Raw genomic sequence first — 26,520 nt, 5'->3', positions numbered from 1 at the left:
TGATAGTTTATATAAATGAGACCAAGTGAACCATTATGTGGTTTTTGTTATTGTTCTCAGCTTCATTTAGTTTGATGTTTTGACTAGTACTTCATTCTTTAAGGTTGAATAGTATACCATTACATGGATATACCACACTTGTTTAACCATTCATCAGTTAACAGACATGTTTGTCTTTAACTACTAGATAGTAGTATTGTCACTACTACCAACATTTCTATGCCAGTGTATGTATACTAAAGTTTTTATTTTTTATTTTCAGATATATATGTAGGAGTATGATAATCCTTTCCTATGGTAATTCTATGCACTGTATTTAACTTCTCAAGGAAATATCATTTTTACCAAAAGTAACTGTGCTATTTTACATTCTGTAGCAATGTGTGAATGGTCTAACCTCTCTGAATCCTTGTTGGACTTATCAGTGTTCACCTTTTTAAATTTGTGCTCTTGAAAGAAAAGAAAAGCTTTAAATGTTGATGAAGTTCACTTTAAAAAAAAAAGTTGCCCTGGGTTTTGGTTTCCTATCAAGGAAATTGTTGCATAATTCAAAGTCACAAAACTTTATATTATTTTTTTCTCTGAGAGTTCCATAATTTTTAACATTGTTTTTGGTTATAAGTTACTTACAAATAGAAGACCCAGCCTTGTCTTTTGCATGCAGCCACTGACATCACGTATAATGCTATGGAATGATATGGCATCAGCCATCAGCTCTCTGAGCCATCCTGGTCCCATTTCTTAGAAGGTTTTGCCCTCCTCATTAAAGGAAGGGCTTATTTCTAAATTTGAAATGACATTCCATTTATCTCTATTTCTCTTCTCAGCCAGTCTCACTTCTGACTTGACAAGTATAAATTTAGAGAAAGTTTTGAAACCAGAAAGCATGAAAATTTTAATTTTTTTCTTTCTCAATACAGATTTGGTTATTTTTGAATCACTTATAATACGATATGCATTTTCATTTAGCTCTTCATTTTCTGCAATTAAAAGCATTTGGGATTCCAATGGAAATCACTTCCAGCTTCTTCAACTTTAGCATCTTGTCATGGTAACAGTTCAGGTAATTGAGATTTTTTTTTCCATTTATTTGGGTCTATAATTTCTTTTAATGACTCTCTTTGGTATTTGTGTAGTCTTCAGGTCTTAAATTAAATTTGTTAATTTATTTATATTTTATTTGTATACTTTAAGTTGATTTTTAAAGTCAGCAATAATTATTGATATTTTCAAATGCAAGGAATCAGATAATCTTTAAATGAAAATGCCATGTTTGGTATGTAAACTCGTTTTCAAGTTGTATTAGACTGAAGTAGTAATAAAATGCTTGCCTATATTTTTCATAATACTTTCAAATATTACCTCATAAATTGTTTAATATTTTTCAAAAGTATAGTCTTCTTTCACCAAAAACCTTCAGAAAAAGTGTTTATGACTGTGTCTGGCTTTTTAAAATCAGTATAGCTTCTTTTGTTCATTCAACTCTTCTATTTTTTTAAACTAAAAAAAATTATTGAAATGTAGCTTTAAGAAGTAACATGCATAATTTCCTTGTATACTTTCTACAGTTGCTTTAGTGTAATTAGACTGCACTTCCTGCTGAGATATTGACACTGATGCATTTCCCCTCTTCTGAGCTTCCTCAGGTTTCCTCAGGTGTACGCGCACATACTTGCATGTATAGTTCTGATGTAAGGGGCACTGTGGTCAGACACTGGTGAAACCAATAAAGTCTGGAGGACGTGGAGATTTATAGCATGCTTTTACATATATGAGGTTTTATATGCTGTTAGGATCATTCATGTATTTGCATTTTTTGTTAAAAACCAGCCACACAACAATATTTTTTATTTGTGCAAGTTCATCAAAAACATTTATGAATTAGACCCCAGAGTCCTCTTTTGAGCGCCATTCTTAATTACAGTCTCTGATTGCTAACTAAAATATTATTCTATTTAGCAAAACATGTCATTTTACTTTGTAAAATTATTATTTTATTTAGCAAAAATACTATTACTAAAATAGTGTTTACTATTTTGACATCTTGCAATACAGAATACTTTTACTTTTAAAAACTATGTGACCAGAATTACACAGTATTGTGGTTTACATATAAAGTGTCCCCAGAATGTCCTCATGTGTTGAAGTATTGGTTCCAGCTAGTGGAGCCAACCACTCACAAATGATCATAACAAGTCAGCTCTAACTTCATCAGTGAATCAGTCTAGTGATGGACTCATAATTGGAAGTGACAAAAAGTTGGAGCTGGGGTGTAGGTGCTGCATCGAGAGGTGCATTTGCTCTATCTGTTGCTCTTGGATTGACTTGGGTTGCAATCAGGTGCATACAGAGCCATGCTCCCTTCCACCCACCTCTACCTAACTGTAATATCAATACATCTGCTATGAATTATTTAGAACATGTATTTTGGTTAGTTAAGTGTAACTTTGATGTATGTATTCCTAGGAGAGAGACAGATTTGATGGGGCATATGTATTATATCATTTTCTTATAAGTGAAGTATGAAACAATTTTAATAATATAATCACAATCCTCAGAAAATTGGAAATAGATCTACCTGAAGACCCAATTATACAAATTTGGGGCATATACCCAAAAGATGCCCCACCATGCCACAGGGGCATGTATTCCACTATGTTCACAGCAGACTTATTTGTTATAGCCACAAACTGGAATTCTGAATGAGGTAACTCAGACCCAAAATGACATAAATGGTATGTACTCATTAATAAGTGAATATTAGACAAAAAGTACAGAATACACAAGATACAATCCACAGAATTTGAGAAGGTTAACAAGTCAAAGGGCACAAACAAGGATGCCTCAAGTCTACTTGGAAGGGAGAAGAAAGGAATCACAGCAGGCAGAAGGAAGGAGGGACCTGGGTTGGAAAAGGGACGGGGAGGTGGAAAAAGAGAATAGGATTAGGTATTGGGGGTCAGGACAGGAGTGAAGCCCTGATATCCATAAGAAAGAATAGAAACAGACAACTTTGGGAGGTAGAAGGTGGGGGGACCCTCTAGAATGTACTGGAGACTTGGGAGGTGAAAGACTCTTGGGACTCAAAGAGAGGGACCTTAGATGAAATGCCCTACAGTGGAGACATGGAATTTGTAGAGTTCACCTCCAGTAAAAAGACATCAAGTGGAGGGATGGGATTTCCATCCCACAGTCAAAAACACTGACATAGAATTGTTCCTGTCTAAAAGAACTGCAGGGACAGAAGAGGAGAAGAGACTGAGGGAAAGGAGGTCCAATGACAGGCTCAAATTGGGATCCAGCTCAAGGGGAAGGCGCAAGGCCTGAGACTATTACTGATTCTACAGTGTGTTTACAGACAGAGCCTAGCATGACTGTCCTCCGAGAGACCCAACAAGCAGCTTAAAGAGTAAGACACAGATACTAACAACCAATGGACAGAATCTGGGGACCCCTTTGGTTGAATTAAGGAAAAGCTGAAAGAAGCTGAGGAGGAGGGCGATCTCATTGGAAGATCAGCAGTCTCAACTAACCTGGGCCCCTGAGATCTCTCAGACACTGAGCCACCAACCAGGCAGCATACACCAGCTGATATGAGGCCCCAACACATATACAGCAGAGGGCATCTTGGTCTGGACTCAGTGAGAGAAGAAGCACCTAACCGTCGAGAGATGTGAGGCCCCAAGGAGTGGGGAGGTCTGGTGGGATGGGGATAGGAGGTGGGGACATCCTCTTGGAAATGGGGGAAGAGGAATGGGATGAAAAACAATCAGAGGGTGGACTGGGAGGGGGATAACGACTGGACTGTAAAAAAGATTAAAGAATAATAATAAAAAAAGAGTGAGGCACAATAAAAATTTCCAAAAGAAGAATGCCAGATCATCTTCTGGAGAGCACATGTACCTGGTGAGCCTTTGAGAGCTGTGGATTGTTACAGACAGGCAGAGGAGACAGCGCTGCTTTGAATATACACTTGATTCTGAAGTAGGTTTCTAATGTATACATGAACATCTAGAAGAAAGTCTCATAAAGAACTGAAGGAATACTTCAAAATACTGTTTACTAAAAATTTTAAAAGTCTAGTTATTATTTTAATAAATTGAAGTGATTGACCTGATGTTGATTTTAATTGTGCTTTGAATGGGGGAAACAATCCACGTTTAGTGTTTTGGGTAGAAACCTTTCAAAGCCTAGATCCTTTGTTCGATAAAGATTTAACATGTTTCTCTTCAGACTGATTCATTTTGTGTTACTGAAGAAGAAGGTGTAAAAGTTTTATGTCTGATTTTCCAATAGTATATTCCAGAAAACATTTTAAAAAAACCCTCTATTAAACTTTTAAAGGACACAAATTATAAAATAAGATAAAGAGAAAACAACAGCGGAATATATTTTCAAATCTCTTATTGTTATTTCCCAATGTGTAGCCACATTCAGTAATAGCTTGTCGCATTTATCTATCACTATTAAAATCCTTAATGCTGCCACTGAACTGCCAGATAAGCATTCCCTTGCCTGCTCTACTAAGATCATTTTTGAGGGCAATTAACATCAGACAATCACAGGAGACAGAACATTTCAAGCATTTTAAGGCTAAATAAATTGCTGGCAACTTATTACAATTTATGGTTTCTGAGGAATGCTGAAACCAAATAAATGACAATGTTTAGGATGTTAAAACTTTTAGCAATTCAACAGCACTTCCGATGCTCAAGAAAATCAAGCTGAGACTTCTGATCATATGCTTTGAGGCCTTTGTATTTTGTTACTACCGCTTCAGTTTGAAAAAAAAATATTAAAAACAGACACACTACTAGAGGCTTCAAGGGGCAGCCACAGGACAAACTGCCTTTGAGACATATGCAATCACCTCATTCATTTGAATTATGTACATGCAGATAAAGGAGCTGTCAACAACCTTCACAATTAGTAAATTATGTTCCTGAAAGGTGCACTGCAGATGATTAAATAATTCATACTGAAAGCACATAGAACATATTGGTTAGTATGATTTACAGCTCTATGAATGAGTTACTCCAGTGCAGTCTCTGAAACACCTGGATTAGTTTAAAAAGAATATATATATATTCTACACACACACACACACACACACACACACACACACACACACATATATTCATGCCAGGGTAATTTAAGTAGCCTTTTTATCAAGGAATAAAAAAAACTAGAAATATCATTTTGTATTATTATTTTGTATTATTATTATTTTGTATTATTATTATTTTGTTAATGACATTTTCAAAAGTGGTAATTTGATAAATTATAGAAAATAAAAGTATAACATATATATCTAAACTCCAATATTTCAATGTTCTAATCAAGCGCATATATTTGATGAAAAGTTGTGAATCAACATTGGGCAATTATCATAGCGAAGGACACAGGCAAATATAGTAAAATGCCATTTTGATTTTATTTGTTTGCTTTAGCTACATTTGCAGGTACAGCTCTTCATATGTATCATGCACTCATGCACAGTATGGAAACTTTCAGCATCATTTGTAAAGCTGAAGGGTTTGTTAGGTTACTTCCATGCCATGTCTACTCAATAATCTAATATATCCAGATTTATTTAGGAATATCCATGTACAAACAAAGTAGAATTCTATAGAGACTCATAAAGAATTCTACGTATTTCACAGTTGTGATCCAACACAACAAGTTCTGAATAGCTAGTTCTGTAGGTATATAAGAAAGCTCCCATGGAGCTAGGTAGATGGCCCAGCAGGATGTGGTATTGCCTCCAAGTTTGAAGACCTAACTTCCAACCTGGGAGCCCACATGATGAAAAAAGAGAACCTACTCTTATGAGTTATCCTTTGACTTCCAATCATGTGGCACATCTTTCCCCTACATACACACAATAAACAAACAAGTAAATAAGTAAACAAGTTAACATATATGTTACCCATGTTTTCACTGGATAGAGCTCCCTTTGGGTGACATTAAAAGCAATGAGTGGTCAAAGATTAACAGAAAGACGGTTAAGATTCAATGGCAGAAAGCACCTATAGATAGTTTTTCTAGTCTCTGTTTACTATTCTGCATAGTGAATTGTTTTAAGCTGTTAAATGCATTCTAAGCAATGCAACATGTTCATCCCCAAACCAGAAAAGAAATCTCTCATGCAGAGGGTATTGAAGATAGCACTGAGGAGCTCTGTGAAACCATTTTAAGAACCACTTTTCAAGCAGGGAGATGAGTTGAGGTGTGGTGGTATGATCTTCTGGGTAGTTTTATGTCAATTAGACACATGCTAGAGTCAACAGAGAAAAAAAGAACCTCAAACGAGAAAATGTCTCCACTAGATCAGGCTGTAAGTAAGTCTGTAAGGCATGGTTCCCAACGTTCCTGAAGTTGTCACATTTTAAGACAATTCTCCATGTTGGGGTGACCGTAACCATAAAATTATTTCGTGGCTACTTCATAACTGTAATTTTGCTACTATGAATCATAACGTAAACCTCTGTGGTTTCCAATGGTCTTAAGCGACCCCTGTGAAAAGTTAGTTCTACCCTCAAAGGGATGAAGAAACAATGCTGTAGATTAATTAGTGCTTGATGGAGGATTGTTCAGCTTACTGTGGGTGGGGCCATGTATGTGTTTGTAGCATTGTGTTTCCTAAAAAAAAAAAAAAAAATCAGGCTAAGTAAGCCATGAGGAGCAAGCCAGTAAGCAGTATTCCTCCATAGCTTCTAAATCAGCTCCTGGCTCAGGTTCCTGCCCTGCTTGAGTTCCTATCCTGATTTCCTTTGATGATGGACTGTGATGTGGAAACATAACATAACTCCTCAGGTTGAGGTTGAGGTTGGTCATGGACTTCATTGCAGCGATAGTAACCCTAACTAGGGAACAGGCATATACCCAGAAAACAGCAAGGACAGTTGCTCTGCTGACACACGTGCCATGCAACAGTAGGGAATTTCCCAAGTCTCTTGCTTTTTACCTCAATGATGGGGCTACAGGGAGTACAGAGCTGAGTCCACACCCAGCTTAAAGTAGCACCTGTATCATTATTCTTTCTTAGTGCTGGGTGTCCTCTGGGATTCCCTATGTCTCTGACTCTTCAATTTTGACTCATGTAATCCCAGCAGAAAGTCAGATGTGTACTTTAGGATACCTGCATAAAAGCAATACTATTTGTATATTCTATCAAATGAAAAATTCTGAAATGGCTTAAATAAGTTCTCATAACTGAATAAGCTTTTGGAAATACTAGAATTCTATTTCAGTTTGCTTATAAAACTCTTCATTGCCTCTTGATTTAATGAAACATGCTCTTTCAAGACTGCATGTATCCACCTTGACAAGAACAGTCTCTTACTGAATTTTGTTTCTAAGTAACCTCTAGTATTAAACTTATATCCCCTTAGAGTCCCATTACGAAAGTAATACATTTCAGTTCTATTTTGCCGAGTGTTCATGTATACGATCTGAAAAATCTACCCTACCCAATTTCATTTGTTTTTTAATCAGATGTTTTGAGTTTGAGTCATGTGTAATGCATAAACTCTCAGACTGAAATCTATGTAAATCAGGTATTAAACTAACATTTTCTTTATCTGACATGTTTTCTCTTCTAAGTTTTGCTGAGGAGTCTTTCTGTTTGCACATATTTTAATAGTAATCAGCATCATACTTATAGCATCTGCTTTGGAGATCCTGACCAAAGAGACACTGTCTAGTGTTGACAATCCTTTGCTTTCACTATATAAACATGCAAACGGGTTTGAAATCATTTCAGTATTAAGGCTGAAGGAGGCTGGTGAGATGAGGAGGCTTAGGGTGTTAGCAATAATGACCAGTGCTACCACTTAAGGGTATAACTTATAATATGAAAACACTTATTAACACATTAAATTTCTACTTATCTAAATGTAGGTATTTATGCACTGTAAAATACTTTGTATTAATATTAAATTGTTTCATTTAATTTTAATTTCATTTAATTTTATGGATTTTTTTTCATGTAATTACTGGTTTCTTACTGCAAACTACCTGCGAGCAAATTCTGTATGAGTAACTTTGGTTGTAGTGTAGGCAAAGAAAGAAAGAGGAGATGATATAATACAAACTTCCCTCTTTGAAAATTAATGTTAAGATGAAATTAATATCACACTAATGAAGCCTGTAGAGAAGCTATTTAGAACCTCAGCTTTTGTGGGTTCCTATTTCTGGAGGGTGTCCCACAACGATCTCCCGACTGGGGACAGGGTGAGAGCAGGGAGGGCTTGCTACTGTCTCCGTGCTGCCTCCAGCCTGCTGTCTGTAGGTCTCCGGCTGGCCTGATGTGGGAGGTCGAGGCCAAAGGACACAGAGTATGAGCAGGAGGGGAGACGGCCTGCCCCTGCTGCTGCCTCTGACTGGTCTCTCCCAGGTGCTGCCCCTGTCTCTCACTGCTGAGCCAGTCCAGGCCCGGGCTGTGCTGATACGGAGCCAGCTAGCTGGCAAGGAGGCAGCTTGGTGTCCCAGGCAGGTTCTCGGGGAGCAAGGCTCTTCCCAAGTGTTACAGCTCTTGTGACAAGAACTCTCGGACACCAGGATGATTCTTGAGCACACGCTTTCACTTCCCCTAAATAGAGCCCTTATATACAGTTTTGGGGTGGGTTAGGGTCTGACAGCAGATAATGTCTATTGGCTTGACCTGAGAGCTTGGAGATACCTCATCTGCATGCGGAAGAGCCTGAGGGACCATTCCTCAGTGACTGATGGTCATAAACCTCTCTGTGGGAGAGGTTGTTGGAGGACTGAAGCTAAGTGAAAAGAACCAGGGCCTGGGAGCAGAGCTGAACTCCTGCCGTCTGATAAAGGTTCTGGGGTTCGAAACTCATGCTGAACCAAACACCCAGCTGCTTCTCACAGCCCACTGCCCTACAAGCTTTGACGTGCCAGAAAGCAAATCTAATAAGCAAGCAAGAAAACAAACAAACAAACAAACAAACAAACAAAATGAAAGTATAGAATGTAGTCTACAAAATATGCCAGCTATCTAGATGCCTGTGTGATGTCTCATGGTTAGGGAGGCACTGGGTCTTGACTGTTGAATTCTCCAAGTAAAATGTGGCCGACCCCTTTAAGATAACTTGTGTTCTGTTTACAAAAGGAAGAAACAGCGTATAACTTGGAGCAAACTCTCACTGCTCCAGCTGAGCTGAAAACACTTTCCCCTTTCAATGCTTTGACAGACACATTGTGGATTTTGATGGATATACAGGTGTATGTTACTTTTATGATTTTAAAAGTTTTCTTCTTTATGCATGAAAAAATGTCACAGGACAATGGGAAAGGTGTATCAGGACATAAAATTTGGAATGGTATTATTGATTAAAGTTCACTTGGGGGACAGTAGATGGCTCAATGGATTGAAGAGCCTGCCTTTAACAGGCAGGCTGTCACACCCATGAAAACTTTCCCTGAGTGATTATCAATGTATGAATGTGTGGAGGTGTAAACTCTCTTGCTTCTAACACAGCATCCACCTAAGGTTCTGGAGGGCAATTTCTCTTTGACAGCTCCTGACTCCTGTCTATCCTTGGCACCTTCACACATACTTGCTGCAGGGTGGTACCTCTCAGTCTGACTGTTTAGCAGAGGCCACCTGTGGTCTTGTTGAAATGCAGAATCTGCCTCTACACATTTGCAGTGAAGTCTATTTTTATACTCACAATACTTTCTGCATCTTCCCTGAACTATTTTTTGTACAGCTAAGCTTTAGATCAACATTCACATAACAGGGCATCTGCTACCGTATTTTTTATAAATAAAGTATTCCTGGAACACGACTATGTCCATTGGCACACAGTTTGTTCACAGCCCCTTTCTTTCTACACCTGTGCCAGTTGTAACAATGACTATGAGTCACAAACTCTAAAATATCTGTTATCTGACCCTTTAGGAAAACACTTAGTTACAAGTAATTTAACATAATACTCAATTATTGAGTTTCCTCATGGTTTGTCAGTGTTACAACTCTTTGATACTTTCAATGGCTGTATTTTATGTTAAGTCACATACTTAGCAATGAGGCTCATGGAAAAAATAACCCAATTGTTTACTTGGTATTAACAATGATTTGTCATTATAATTGACTTCAACCAAAGGCTACTAACTGATACTGCACTATGGCTTATACTGCTTATTCAAAATAGTAAATAAATTTTCTTCAGAAAATTTATTATTATTATTTTGGTTTTTTTGAGACAGGGTTTCTCTGTGTAGCCCTGGCTGTCCTGGAACTCACTCTGTAGACCAGGCTGGCCTCGAACTCAGAAATCCGCTTGCCTCTGCCTCCTAAGTGCTGGGATTAAAGGTGTGCGCCACCACCGCCCAGCCAGAAAATTTAAAGAAAATTGTTTAGAAGGAATGATGTGAGTTGGAAACTTAAAGACTGCAATATATAGCATGTTTATATGTTATCTCTCTACTTATAAAACACATCTTTCAGGGAAAACAGTTGGAATAAGTATTCCTTACTTTCACAGAGTTCAATATCTCAAACCTTCAATTAAATTTGTAAACACACTTGTAAAATTCAAGACATCATGATTCAATAGGAACCAAAACTTAAGCTAATATACAATCAGACTATTTTGAACAGGGAACTTAAATTTAACAAGGAAAGGACTTTTTATTACATGGGTATTATTGATCTAATTGAACAGGATTGCTATGTGGCTATTATTTTTTTCTCCCATGTAGTGGACATACTGGAACTTGGGCATTGGATCAGAATCATCGAGACATTTTGCAGCATGTGTAGCTCTCCTTTGCTCTAAGGATTATTGCAGTTTTCAATGATCCATTTGGTTGTCTTCCAGAATCCTGCTGCATGGGGAGGGTAGCTAGATGATAGAAAGTGCAAGAGTGCTCCTGATCCACTGAGCCCTGTTCACACTGATAACTTCTCTGGAGTATTTCATTCCTTTATATATTATGTAAATGTCTACTGTGCATCAATTCTTCCAAAAGCTAAGAACATATCAGTGAGTGCTGGGTCCGTTTAGAAGTTGCATGATAAAGTTTTCATATGAATACTTGAATGAAATCTTGTATGTATCTCTTGCTTGCATCAGCCAAGTAACCTCTAAAATTTTTTTTTTATATATATTAAGATGAACTAACATTTTTTTTTAAGTTTTATAATGGAAAGAACAGATGTTTATGTAATCTTAAACTACATACTGGGTGCTGATCTTATTAAAAGACAAAAAAATATATCAGATCTTATTGGAGAAATATAATTGTAGCTTTTCTCAGCCTAGGGTCTATCATCATGAGAAAGCCTAAGCTACAGTAATAAAATTGTGCTCCAAGTTGAAGAAATAAAAAGGGTGGCCATATAGAAAATTGTCTAAACTAACATGCAATTAAACTGGGGATAGTCAAATTGCATAACATTGTAATTACCGATAACATAAGTCATAGAGGATGGATAGCAGAGGTTAGACAGAACTTCCCCAAGGCAAGTGAGAATTGAATAAGAGATTAAATCATTGACTTCACACAATAGGGGTCAACTTTATGCTTAAATTGAAGTAGGAAGATAGTTTTTCTCCAAGCTACGTAAAATTCCACATCAATGATCCATATAGAAATTTGATTTGGCTTTGAGAAGGCAGAGAGCAATGCAGAGCAGGACTAGAACTGTGTAGCTAACTTTGACAAGCCACAAACTATCGAACTGATGGAATATAACCAAGACAAATGATTGTAAAACAGAAATCTGTCCAAAGGGATGGAATTTTCTTAGCCATTCCTTACAACTGGTGTTTGTAAATGTTAAAACAACTCACCGGATACCCTATTACAAATGAAAACAGATTAAAGAAGATAAAGATGAAGATGGGGCACTGTCATCATTAAAGATGACAGAGTCACAGAAGAACACAGATGGTCGTGAGCCACAATGTGGTTGCTGGGAATTGAACTCAGGACATCTGGAAGAGCAGTCAATGCTCTTAACCTCTGAGCTATCTCTCCAAATTGGAACACAGAGACTGATGCTGTGGTGTGCTTGCAGACAGGAGCCTAGCATGGCTGCCCTCTGAGAGGCCCAACAAGCAGCTGAAAGAGTTAGATGCAGATGCTAGCACCCAACCAATGGATGGAAGCTGGGAACCCCTGTGGTTGAATTAGGAAAAAGCTGAGGAGGAGGGTGGCCCCATGGGAAGATCAGCAGTCTCAACTGACCTGGACCCCCGAGATCACTTAGACATTGAGCCATCAACCAGGCAGTATATCCCAGCTGATATGAGGCCCGGACACATATACAGCAGAGGAGTGCTGGGTCTGGTTTCAGTGAGAGAAAATGCACCTAACCCTTGAGAGACTTGAGGACCCAGGGAGTGGGGAGGTCTGGTGGACTGGGGATGAGGGTGGGGACATCCTTTTGGAGACTGGTGAGCAGGAGGAGGTAAGGGATGGGGAGCAGTCAGGATGGGCAGACCCAGAGGGGGATGAAGTCTAGACTGTAAAAAAGGATTAAAGAATAAAATAAATAAATAAATAAATAAATAAATAAATAAATAAAATGTTTATCATGGGAAAAATGAGATGGAGTGGTTTTCTTGGAAGAGTTTTCTAAGGTTCTTTCAAACTCCTCATAGGATTCTTTTGCTGTTTGTACCTTTCCTAGAATGGAGAGATGCATTCTCTAGGCCCAACTTAATCACACTAAGGTAAGACATCTATTTGCCTTTGGCTAATTTCAATGACATTTCTGTTTTAAATCTTTTAATTGTGTGGCTTAGATACATTTATTAGATAGCAAATTGTGAAAGCCAAAAGTTGGTTTATAAGCACTGGAATCATAAGTAGCTCAGTGGTAAAATACTTACCTTGCATACACAAGGTTCTGCTTATGAGCTCCATCACCTCAAAAAAATTTAAATCATTTTCTTTTCCAGTCCCAAATATGATTGCTAAAGTTCTCATGCATCTAATTAGTAGACCAGATTAAAAGCAGAACTCTATGAAAGCCATTCTGAAAGCTCGGGGTAATGTTCAAAACAAATTATTATCTCAGTAGATCACTACACAGAACAAATTAAATGTGAGAAAATACTGTAAAACTCACAATTGTAAATATCTTCACTTTTATATTGAATAACAATTCAAAATTTTATATACTATCATCTCAAACAGGAAAGGTATCTCTATTTTTAGAATCTAATTGATAACCTTTTTTTATTTGATTCTGAGTATAAAATTGTGTTGCTCTTACAGATATTCTCAGAATTTACACCCTCTTCTCTTAACAGCAATTACTCCAAATGCAGAAATCCTTCATTTAGCAATGGACCTGAGAAATGTATCTATAGCTTCAGCTTTGTGGATCCTTTGGGGTTTGAAAAAATAAGAACTATGAGACCATGTTAAAATAAAGAGCAAGATTTCTAGAATTTCCTTTGTTGGGGAAGTCTTAAGGGATAGGAAGAAACATGCTGACATGATGCTTTGAGAATTTATAAATGTGAAATGGTACTATTAGCTTCAGTTGTCTTCTGGACCATATAGTCCAGAACTAGCCTTGTTTCAATAGCAGAAGTTATTTCAGCAAGGTTGGAGGGTAACTGCTCTGGACTTGCTCTTAGCAATTTAAATTTTCAATTCTTGGTCACTTCTATAACAAGGTGGGACATCCATTGTCTAAATTTGTCCAAAAAATTTCATCTGGAGTGCAAGCTAACACAGTGCAAAATGACTTCATTCCATTAAAAAGCAGATATATTAAAGTTCAAAAAGTGTAGCGATATATTGCTACTGCTACATTCAGATCAAAACTTAAGGATTCTTTGTATACACTGGCTCCAAGTAGCCATTAAATACACACTTTGGACAACTGAATTATTGTCCCTGGGGTTTAGTTTACAAAAGAAAAGTGGGCATAGTTTCCTAGAAGTACTTTTTCCTTTTCCCACTAGTCTCAACTGGACTATGAACAGATGTTTCAGAGTTTTGCCTTTCCTCTCTGCTACTTTAATGTCATTCTGGGTATATTGCAGTTTGCCAGTTGGGTTGTTAAAATCTCCCTCATTTAAGAGTTCAATCTGCTGTTTGTATTTGAATTTTACATATTTCCAGTCCCTTTCTGTTCACACATCAGTTGGGGATTGTTGGGTCTGTTGAATGAACAATTTCTTGATCTGTCCCAAGAGAATGTTTTATAACTATTCTTGCCTTCATATATGAGAATGTGGGCCCCATCGTGCGGCTTCTGAGCAATTTGGGACTCATCTGCTAACTCTTGAGTCTTATGTCCTGTTATACACAGAGGGTGGCCTGTGGAGTCTACATTATTCTAATTAGAAAACACTCCTGCAAACTTTCCTCTATGATACAGGTGTATTTTACCCACCTGTACTTTACCAAAGAGCAAAAGAAACACTGGAGCGATATTGGGTTACCATGGCTGTTGCATCGCGATGTTTCCACAAGTCTGCCGTTTTGATCGTAGCATGCCATCGCTTGGTAACGGTATCCTTGTCCACATTCCTTGCTGTCACCTTGTACCTTCATTCCCAACAGCACCTCAGCCTTCCCTTCTGGTAAAATACAGTCTGACCAGTTCCCCACAGGCTGTGCGTTATATTTGTCACAGGGACAATACTGGGTCTCGATCAGAGGGTACAAATGGGAGTTTTTACATTTTTCCTTCTTTTTACTTTTTCCTGTGGGAGGCAATTATGTTGGAAAATATGTTATTAGTTTCTAGCATCCTTAGATTTTTCCACATTCTTACAATTCCTTTCTTTGCTTTTGATTTTATTCAGTAGTGGCCTATAAATAAGTGATATCTTTTCATTTCTAAGTGCCTTCTAAATAAATTTTTTGCTGATATTGGGTGCTTTGTGCCTTGCACAGTGAAACTTTTCTTATTTTCTCATTTAAAAATAGTGTGCTTTGCATAAAGAATTGCAGTCGGTTTTGACACTCTTTGAAATGCTGAAATCCTCATGTTTGCCCTGACTCAGGAGTTTGTGGCAATTGCACTAACCTCTTCTTTTTAATATATGCAAAAATGCAGGATGCAGAGAGATACATGCTTCCCTGGATTACATTCTTTTCTGCTGACTGCAAATAGCTGGCAGAGTTTCATGGGATTATAATTCAGAACTGGAGATTGAAGGTTAATTTCTTGGCATATTATTTCGAACCTGGCAAAATTTCTGAACAGCAGTCATTTTGATGACAAATAGCAGTAGTACTCAGAAAGAAGATTTGTGTATCAGAATAAAACTTGTAAAAAGTTTTGAATCAAAAGAAATTAGATCTTAAAAAATCCTCATATATAAGTTGCATATGTACTTTAAAATTATATATTTAATTATGCTAGTAATATCATATGAAATATTCATGATATATAATTGTAATTTTGTCATATATGATATATTCCTTAATTATACTATAATATTAATTATATATAATTATTATATTACATTATATATCATATATTATAGTATATAAATTATAATAATATATGTAATCACCGGTATTTTGTTTGTTTTCTTATTTTGACAGTATGTTCAATTGCATCCTGCTTCAGTGTAGTCTCTTGTCTTCTAAACTGTTAATCAGATCACTGCTTTTTTTTCTTTTTAAAGTAATTGTGACTTTTCATTTAAATGCAGATTTCATACATAGAATTAATGCTGCATTTCTCATTGTAGGAGATAAGCTATGAGCTGAGGAGTAGTGAGAACAGGCAGAGATGACAAAGGGGTAACCTCTACTCTTTGCTCCAGACACTACAAACTTCCTGGGCAAGGCACTAAAGGTGCATGTTTAAAGAGAACAATCTTCTAGTATTTGTTGCATAGGGAATAAGCTGATTTTTCTTTCATGTAAATTGATAATGCGTCTATCACTCTTACCTTCTATTAAAATACAAACCTGAATCTACTGAAATATTCCGTATAACTGTAGCAACAATAAGGACTTTCAAATATACTCACAGAATGCTCTCGGTTTTTGTTTTATTGTATCTTTCTGTTGTGATAAGAATTACATTTAACATCCCAATTATTCTTACCAACAATAGCTCGCTTTCTAGTCCTAACTGCACCGCAGTCTCCGTTGCATGAAGAAAACTTGGACCAGCTGGTAAATTGACAGTCATCTTGGCAGGGGATCTGGCAAGCCTGGGTCAGGGCTGGCACAGGGCCTGCATTCTGGAGGCACTCCTGGATGCTAGCCTGCCCTCCATCTTGCTTTCGACAAGTAATGGCTAAAAGAAAAGCATGTGTCTAATTACTCCATAATTTAAAAATTAATAGCATTTTCACAGAGTGAGAAATTCTCTTCTAATTCCCAGTTTACTCTAGAAATGTGGTTAGAGTACTTCTAAAATAACAATAGACACAAGGGTGTGTGTGTGTGTGTGTGTGAGAGAGAGAGAGAGAGAGAGAGAGAGAGAGAGAGAGAGAGAGAGAGAGACAGAGAGAGAGACAGAGACAGAGACAGAGAGAGACAGAGAGACAGAGACAGAGATAAAGAGTGTACTATGAGTGCACATTTGGAGGGCAGATTCTGACTCAGAGCTTTCTTCTATCTCTTCTTGCTCAGTTTTTGAGACAGGGTCTTTCACAGAAGCTGGGGCTCAACCATTGTCAAGACTATTCAGCCTATAAGTCAATAGCATCCTCTGGCCTTTCCTACCTACTACTGAGAATATAGTCACCCTCTATTGCATGCTGCATTTTATGTGGGTGCTGAAATCAAACTAAGATTCGTATGCTTATGCAGCAAGTACTTTACTCACTGAGCCATCTTTCAACCTTTATATTTTCTTTAAATAACTTATAACCTTCTTTGGCTGCTTTGGCATAGAAAAGCATTGTAACACACACACAGATACACATATAAAGAAACTTTCCCCCCACACACAGATACACAAACTCACACAACACCCACAGACATGGGATATACACACAGAGATGTACATACCCATACCATACCCACAGATACAGAGATACACACACAGATGCACAGACACACACACACACACACACACACACACACACAAACACACACACACACACCAGAAAAGAAACATATACATAGATCCATATACTTAGTGACATTTCAGTAGATTCTATTATTTAAATTTATTTCACATATGGGTTAGATTTAGAAATTAATTTTAATAGAGAAATTATTGTAGTTTATGTTGAACATAGAATATTTGCCATGGTGCTTGAAGCAAATAAGACATTCCAATGTTGTTTTAGGACATAAACCGATCTACACTTTTTGTCTACAGAGGTCTCAGTGGATGCCCATTGGTTAGTGAATGGCAGTGGAAGAGCATGTTTATGTAACTTCTCGTACAGCCACAATGGCATAGAAAGCACTATTTTCTTCCACATTGAGAGTGCGCTGGTGTGTCTTTTCAGTGGCCAATAGGAGGCATATCAAACCTCTCAATCATTTCTGTCCTCAAGTTCTTCACATTGGAGAAACACGAACTCTGGATTTAAAAATAAGTTTGGAAACTTTTTGCAAGCTTTATTTAGCACATTACTAGTCGAATTCCCATGACTACATCTGGACTCTATCAATGTTGTTTTCATTCATGTAGGGATTGCTTCCAATATTGTTCCAGTAGTTTATTTAAAACAAGAAAGAGTTTTATCATATACAAAACACAGATAGATGGTGTTGCCTGTTATGTAACAGATCTTAAAGACAAGATCATATGTTGCTTACAGTCTTCCCTCTTTCTCCACCATTTACTCCACAGGTTCTAAAAATAATTTGTTCAGTTAACAAGGAAGCCAATGAAACATTTAACCTTTGGTCCTGAATTGAAATCTTCATTAAATTACCTTAAATAGCCCTGTTCAGACTGATTTATATGGCCTTATCAAGTTTATGGTGGAGGCTGAAACTACTCCTGCTTACCAGCTTGCTCAGAATTCTATCATCATAAAATTAAGGAAAGAGGCTGACATGCTAACGTGAATTATAGCTGGGATACAGGGGTCCCCAGATTTGAGTACGCAATATCCTCTGCACCTGTGAGCTGAAATCCAACTGAACAGTGCAGATTATATAATGGGCATGTAACCGGAAGTAGCTGAGACTTGGAGAAAGGGAAAACGTTCCCTGAAAGGAGAGTACAATGTGGAACCAATCCATGGAAGCTCATTTTGTGCTACAAGAGGAGTTTCAAGACTCCTGTACTTTGAATGAAATCCCATTCATATGCTTTAGTTTGGTAGAGCCCAATTGTACAAAAGGAACAGAGGTCATTGGGTTATAAAGTCAAATCATTGGAATGGGCTGTATCTGTAGGTATGGTATGGGTGTGTACATCATAATCACTGGAATGGGGGGGGGTTGTGAAAACCAGGTGAAAATCAAAGGCTACTCTTTTCACGTCTGGGGAGGCTGGTATGGTCCTTGTTTACTACTCTAAAGTAGTGGTGTGTCAGGATGCAAAGTAGAATAAGCTGGTTAGCTTTTGGAATATAGCTTTCTTACTAAACTCTAATGTTATTTTGCTGGCTAAGGATAATGTCCTACACAGCCTTGATGATATCAACTTGCTGGCTGGATGACAGCTACTGCCCTTGGAGGTAATATAGTATTTCCTGTAGCAGAAGCACTGGGAAGGACACTCATAGCCACAATACTTGGATTCATTCAAGAGGCCTCTGTGCTAGGGTCAAGTAATATGCATTTTTCAAGGATGCTAGATGTTCAAGGCATAAGAGTTCTGGCTGATGATATGGTTGCGCCTTGAGAGGCTCTGTCAGAGCCTGACAAATACAGATGCAGATGCTCACAGTCAACCATCCAACTGAGAACTGGGACCACAGCGGAGGAGTTAGAGGAAGGATTGAAGGAGCTGAAGAGGTTTGCAACCCCATAGGAAGAGCAACAATATCAACCAACCAGAAACCCCAGAGCTCTCAGGGACTAAACCCCAACCAAAGAGTACACATGGAGGGACCCATGGCTCCAGCTGCTGTAGCAGAGGATTGCTTTATCTGTTATCAGTGGGAGAGGAGGCCCTCGGTTCTGTGGAGACTTGATGCCCCAGCATAGGGTAATGCTAGAACAGGAGTCATGAGTGGGTGGGGGAGTTCCCTCATAGAAGCAGGGGGGAGAGGGATGGGATATGGGGTTTGAGGAGGGGAAACTGGAAAGTGGCATAACATTTGAAATGTAAATAAGTAAAATAACCAAGAGAAAAAAGAAATTTAAAATAGTGTGCTGGCCAAGACCAGTGTGTAAGATGGAAGCCTCTCTGAGCCATGGTCACCCTTGCACTATATCAAGCTATGGAAAACACTGGTATGTGGGTTTGAACTCTAAACTTGAGTCATTGTTCTCTCAAGAAAGTATTATGGAAACTTTTACGGGGGTGGATACAAGTGAACATCCATCTCTTTTGAAGGAAATCCATCTGTAGTACCTCACAGGTGAAATGTTCTGATTGGGTTTCAAAGTCCTCTTTACTTTTGCACATAGACCAACAACCTATCCTCCATAAACTCAGTAAGTTCTCATACTTGAAAGGAAGACTTGAGAAATGAAAATATTAGTCATTTTACTAGCTATGATATATAGAACCTTCAAGTATGATTAATTTGGAACATAAGATGTGTGACCATATTAGAATTCTTAGCTCAGAAGATGGATATACCCATTGTAACTAAAATTAAGGACTAAAAGTATTATCTGTGGGATGTTTGAAATGAAATAAAAATTTGCGTACTTATCTAATATGCCTCTCTGAAATGGAGAAACAAATCTTTTGAGAAGACTGCCTTGTCTGGCCTCAGTGGAAGAAGATGCATCTAGTCCTTGAGAGACTTGAGGCCCCCAGGGAGTGGGGAGGTCTGGTGGGAGGACATCCTCTTTGAGACAGGGGGAAGAGGAATGGGATGAGAAACTATGAGAGGGCAGACCAGGAAGGGGTAACAACTGGACTGTAAAAAATAAAATAATAATAGTAGTAATAATAATAATAATAATAATAATAATAATAATAATAATAATGAGAAAGTTATTAAAGCTCCTTGAAAAAGTTAATGAAGAACCTTGAGTTTGTCACGCACCGCTATCTGACCAGCAGAAAGAGGCAATACAATGGACTCCTTCCCAAAGCAGTTTACTCAGGTTCTCAGCAAGATTCTGACAAGTGGCCCCAGCCTTCCCGTGTCCGCCTTAAATCCCTGTAGCCAGCCAATGCACTCCAGCCACGTGGCGTCTCTACAGTGACCTACATCAGATCGGCCCATATCACGCAACAACTTCATGCCAAATTAGGGCCTGTTTACAACTTGGTGTTCAGGCAGCCAGCGCCATCTTAGGGCGAGGTCAACTGGCGTCCCACATGAGTTCTCCATGAGGGTCCCAGCCTCTCTCTATCTGTCTGTCTGTCCATCTATCTGTGTCTTTCTTTCTCATTGCATTTCAGAATTGCCTTATGTAATTCTGTTATTCCCTTCCTAGTCCATCTTTCCACAGTTCCTCATCCCATTCCTTCTCCCCTTGTATCCCCCCAACCTGTGTCAAAGAGGATGGCCCATTGCCCCTGCCGTACCTCCCCACTCCCTGGGACCTGAAGGCTCTTCAGGGTTAGGCACATCTTTTCCCACTGAGGCTAAACCAGGCAGTTTTCTCAAAAGATTTATATTTGAGTCTCCATTTCAGAGAGGCATGTTAGATAAGTAGGCAAATGTTATTTCATTTCAAATATTATATTGTGATTTAAGAAAGAAAATTAAAATAACTTCACTACTAACAAACATAATTCTAGAAATAAATTAACATGGTTGATAAATACACTATTTACAAAAGTCAAAATATTCTTTCCTCATACTCAGACATGGCATATCAAAATCTTGTTAGTGCTTCAGTAAGTTGAAATGGAAAACAAATATGTAAGATTCCCATATCTGTTCTCAGAAATCTGCTCAGTGCCCCACTTCCCTTATCTGAGATTTTCAACAGAGTACTTTTGGAATGAATCATACAATGTTATCCAAACAAGAGCTAGAACACCGTTTGTACAATATATTGAAAATTTATCATATATTGTAGCTTGTTTGTATTCTAACTTAGAGGAAACACAACAATTCAAACATAGAAATGCAATCTAAAATGAACTTCCTGCTACCGGGTGAGGAAAATATAAATGTTTGGAAAGGGAGCCATCTGGTCTCTCAGCTTTGTAAACTTTAAAAGTCATCTGTGAGCCACGGAAAACATGGTAGTTTTTAATTTTAGCAGAAATGGATCATACCAAGCATGGTTTCCTGGCATTTTAGAAAGGTACACATGCTCAAGCTATAGAGGTTGTATTTGCATCTATCCTCCTTTATAATGACTATGCAAGTTCTTCTTTGTGTAGAGACCTTATTAAAACACAGATCAAAATGATGTTCTCCTATAAAGGGTGGATCAAGAAAGCTTCTTTGTGAGATTAGCAACTGTCAAATGGAGATACCACAGTTAACAGTATGATGACAATATACCCTTATTTCATTATGAAATATAAAGATTAGATATCACAGCAAGTTTTATGTGTTATAGGATAAAATGGTTCTAGCTGGCTAAAAGCATGAGAGACACAAGTATGATTAACTGTGGACTAAAGATGAATACCCTTAGGCAAGTTTAGTCTATTAAGACTTGGGAAATTTTATAAAGGTGAGTGGGAAATTCGGCTTCTTCAGCAAATAAATGCTCTAAGGAAAACAGCTCAAAGAAGGATTAGCTCAAAGTAATTCACAAATATATACCAACCATTGACAATTTTGTAGATCTTAGGGTGACTGATTTAAAAAGACAGTGTGTAGATATTTTTATGTGTATATGATGTGTGTGTGTTCCCGTAAGAATGTTTGTGTCTGTAAATGCAGGCATGTATATGTCACTGTTCATGGTTAGAGATCAGAAAATACCCTCAGGTTGGTCCTTACAGTCCATTTTGCTTCAAGCCCAGTCAGGCTTTTTTTTTTTTTTTTTTTTTTTTTTTTTTTAATAGATGTGTGTATCTGCCTAACTGGCCTATAAGCCTCCCCAGATTCTCCTGTTTCTGCTTCCCCTCTCAATGTATAAACATTCACATCCTATGCATGTGTGAAAGTGACTTAGGTACTGAGAAATCTCCCAGCCTGTGAATGTAGATATTTTGCTATAATAGGCAGAAATTGGGCATCCATTAAATTATGATTAATTGTGCTTGGTATGATAGTCTCATATTCATATTAGAAAAGAATGGAGTGTCTATTGGAAATACATATATTCTCTAGGGATTGCTCTAAAATGCTCCAGGAAAATTCTTCGCACTATGAAGGGAGTGACAGATGATCAAGATAGCAACATGTCAAAAAGCTTTAATGCTGAATAAATGATAGGGACACTGTGAATACGCATGTCAGTCTTTCCATGTTTTTGTGAATTTTTAAAGCATCTCCAAAATTTAAATTTAAACAAACACAAAACCCCAAAACAACAATACAGCAATAAAACCCCCAATCCAGCCTATGCTTTTATCAGATGAACCGCCAGCCTCGTGAGCTGTGTTTTAAATATGAAAATGTTGAAGGTTCAAGGAAGCACGCCTAGCACTGTTGAAGATAAAGATAGATACATGTGGGTATGAGTATCAGTGCAAAGCTAATAACAGACCTTAGAGCCAGTAAATCTAACAACACAAAATGTCCCTACTCATTTTTATGGTTTATTTTGAAAAGGTAGCAACTCCCCTCTTATTCAGGTTGCAGAAAGTGGGCATTGCAAGTGAGCTGTGGATTACTCTGCAGTGTGTATGGCCATCCTGTCATTCCGTCGCACTAATCAGAGAGAAATATATTGCTAAACCTAAAATATATGCACAGTTCATTATAGCAAGAAGAATCTATATCTTAGTGTAGTGAAAGCTTTGAATTATGTGTAACGATGAGTTCAAAGGGCCTCTGAGACCTTATTTATTAAATCGAGTGATATGAACATGAGGTATCCTAGCTCATCCATTGTGTCTGGTGACACTCAAGACAGAACATGCTCAGCTGCTAAGTTGATTAGATGAGTTATCTTCCTGGAGTTTTATGAGCAAATGGCAATAGCGAGAATGAGATCATGTTAAAAGGAAAAGAAAAAAGCTTAGCATGAATAGGAAGCTTGTTACCAAGAGACCTAATTGTTCTTAGATCTAGCTTATAAATAATGTAAGAACACCCAAGTTGTTTCCTAGGTAGATTTAATGATCCTGGCCTTTCTTTGTAGCAAAGAGGTTTTCACTGACACAGTTGTTAAATTACATGTCCTAATTACAATTTGTGAAGACAAACTTTGCAGACTGGAAAGCAATACACTTCTTAAAATTTCTCTTTAATGGTTTCCAATGATCCCCATGTCATCAGTGCTCATAATATGTGTGACATATGCACACCTCTTACTAGGAAATAAAAATCAGCTGCCAGACGAGTAGCTCAGACAAAGGTCAGCTAGACTGGAATGGAGATGTTTGAAGGTTTAGCTAATTGCATGGCCACATGTGGAACATCCAAGAGCAATCATGGACATGGGATGGTGTCACCTGTACTTTATGAGCTGCTATTAGAAAGATAGTAAATGTTGACAAATGTTGATTACAAGGGTAATGGAGGGATGTAAGACAGAATCAAAATGTCCAAGTAAACTAGCATTCTGAGATTCGTAGAAAATCAGGAGAAAGCATTTGAAAACAGAAATAATCCTAGAATCTTTGATCAACAGTGATAAAAGTCAAAAGTATAAAATTTAGAAAGCAGTTAATAAATATATCAACCTGAGGAAAGTTTTAAAATCATATACATAAGTTTCCTTTGGTATTTAGTTATTTTCTGCTTATATTTTCTTATCTTAATTGGATTCTATCTGTAAATGGACAGAATAGTAAGTGTTGCTAAAATAAATGGACTCAGGTATTTGGTCTGATCTGAACTTTAATAATGCTTTAAAAAAGAACCAGTAAAATGGATCGGAGCCATAGGCAAAGGATAATACCAGAGTACCATTACAGACTCCATGCATTTTTCATAAAAGCATCATATTGTGAAGTTAAATATTTCTATATCACAGTCCACAGATTATTTAGATTTAATTTTATTTACAGAAAGAGTACCCTTGACAAGAGATAGCACAGAGACCACCATGGAGATTCAACTAAAATAACTTAGAAATAATTTATATGAAAGCTTTACATTTAATATTTATGACTTTGTGTCATACCTTTTCATTACTGCGTAACAAATGATAAGGCTCAGAATAACACATTCATATTTAAGTAGCAGAAGTTGCTATTTTTCTTTAGAACAATTGTTGAGAAAAAATAAGGAAATCATATGAAATATGCCATTACTAGCTTTTTTTTAATGTGCATTGACCTTTGAACTTCTGTTGGCTTCCCATTCTCCTGTCTTAGTCCCTCTGATCTGAGGTTGCACTGACTTAGACACTGTCATCCATGACCCTACAGGGGCCAACTGTTAAACATCTGTATAGAATTGCTGTGGTTCAGGCTATCATAAAGTCCTCTCAGCTGTAGGGAGTGGTAAGTGGGCTCAGCCTTCAACTTTCTTTTTGTGTCTAGACTCTAGATCCTGAGCCTTGTGCTGATCCTAGACCCTGGTCTGTGCCAACTCTGGTATGTCATTACTCCACTGAGATCATCCAACCATAAAGAATAGCAACCTTAAATGCCTCTCAGATTTCCTGGTTTTCTAGAATCTATTAACTTTCAAGGACTACGCTTTCTGATGGTTTTGAAATAATGACTCCAGTCTGCCTTGGGAATTCACTCTTTTCTAGTATCCAATATCTTTGTTTTTCTACACACTAATTATTATCTATTGGGCCGTGATAGTCTAGTTTGGAGGCAGACAATCAGCCTTTCTGTTTTTTCCACTTAAGAGGGTTTTCTCACCTAATCATTCTCTAGTCCTGGCTACCACATCTGCCCTGGTGGCTAGAAGAGAATGTGAAGAACCAGAAGACCAAGCCTTTTGTGCCTGGATTAAGACTAACTACCTGCTAGCTAAGGCAATAATGAAGCCCAGGAATTGGTAATTAATTGGTGGAGAAATCTGAGAAATTGTGATTCTCAGGCAGTCAGGAGGAGAAGGCATGGGATCTAGACTTGGGTTTGGGCATCCCCAAATTATTATTGTTATAAGCCAAATATTTTATTTCTAATGCAAATCCAGTATAACTTTATTCTTAAATATGGTTAGGATTCAATAATATATTCGCCTGGTAAAGGAATGACTTGGTCTTCTAATTATTGTCTGAAAAAATAGAAATGTACACAGAGACAAAAGACAGTGGAGGCCTCAGTTCAGTGATATGTTTACATTCAAATGACCTGAGCAATGTGAAGCAAGCTTTTAAAATCACAAATTCTGTTAATATTTTTAATTTCTTTTATTTCTCTGTCTTTTTGTTCTAAAGCCATTAGATATTTCACTATGTTTACTTCTTTTTTGTTTTAATTTTTAAAAAATCCATTCTTTTTCTCCTGCTATTCTAATCCCTGAGGGATGTCTGCCTGCCTCAAACACATTGAAAGAAGCCCCAAACAGAGCAGCCAATACACTGTCCTTAAGTGTATAGATTTTACATCATGCTCTTTTCCTGTGTTTAAATGAAATTTCTTTTCTCATTGGGTGTACAGCAATGGTCACCTCTGATATTTTTCTTCCATTTTCCTGTGGTCATTGTGCTTACACAGTAATTATATATGCATTACTGATTTGCCTTGACACTCAAATCATGTATGCTTTACAATATTTCTTTCTTTTCTTGTGTAGCATATATTTAAAATACTTTTTAATGAAATCATTAATTACATTGAATACTATTCAGGAAATGTGCATTAATTATAGGGACTGGTGATACTCTGTTTATACAACTTTTTGAGAAAGTTTAACATAATGGACTTATAGATCTGTGAATCAGAATTGGAAGTTTAAGACATTGGTGATATGGACTAAGTTATGTTTCTCTAAAATTCATAGGTTGAGGCTCTAATCCCAATGTAAGGGAGTCATGAGATGGAGACTTTGGATCTGAGTTAGATCTGTTCACAAAAGAGTGGTTTCTTATGATGAGGTTGATGCTCTTACAAAATGACACTGTTGAGAGCTTTCCCTCTATGTTCATATCTATCTATCTATCTATCTATCTATCTATCTATCTATCTATCTATCTTCTATCTATCTATCTATCTATCTATCTATCTATCATCTATCTATCTATCTATCTCCCATCTAAGTTACAGGGAATATATGCTCTGATGCCAGAAAAAAAGGCCTTCACCAAAAATTGAATTACTTAGCACTTTGACCTTGCAGCATATTGTTATAGTAACCCCACCACACTAGTGATTATGTATTTATTTTATGAAAGTCTTATAAGACTTTTAGAGGAGTACATATCTTGTTTAAAGAAGGTTTCTGTCTCTAGCTGCTATGGTATATAGAAGAGAAATTAGTGTTATAC

The 26,520-nt window shown here is 37.4% G+C and overlaps 1 protein-coding gene across 1 annotated transcript in view; it reads right to left on the bottom strand.

The window, feature by feature from the left end:
* Nucleotides 1-26,520, bottom strand: part of Thsd7a (thrombospondin type 1 domain containing 7A) — a 385,076-nt gene that overhangs the window by 37,865 nt on the left and 320,691 nt on the right. Inside the window, exons 12-13 of the mRNA XM_076913691.1 lie at nucleotides 16,052-16,246; nucleotides 14,427-14,690 (exon numbers count right to left, since the gene is read on the bottom strand). Of these exons, the coding sequence (XP_076769806.1) occupies nucleotides 14,427-14,690; nucleotides 16,052-16,246 (459 nt within the window). The remainder of the gene's footprint in view (nucleotides 1-14,426; nucleotides 14,691-16,051; nucleotides 16,247-26,520) is intronic.

Source organism: Arvicanthis niloticus, chromosome 15 (assembly GCF_011762505.2).
Source record: "Arvicanthis niloticus isolate mArvNil1 chromosome 15, mArvNil1.pat.X, whole genome shotgun sequence".
Taxonomy (NCBI): domain Eukaryota; kingdom Metazoa; phylum Chordata; class Mammalia; order Rodentia; family Muridae; genus Arvicanthis; species Arvicanthis niloticus.
This window is presented reverse-complemented; position numbering and strand designations above follow the sequence as displayed.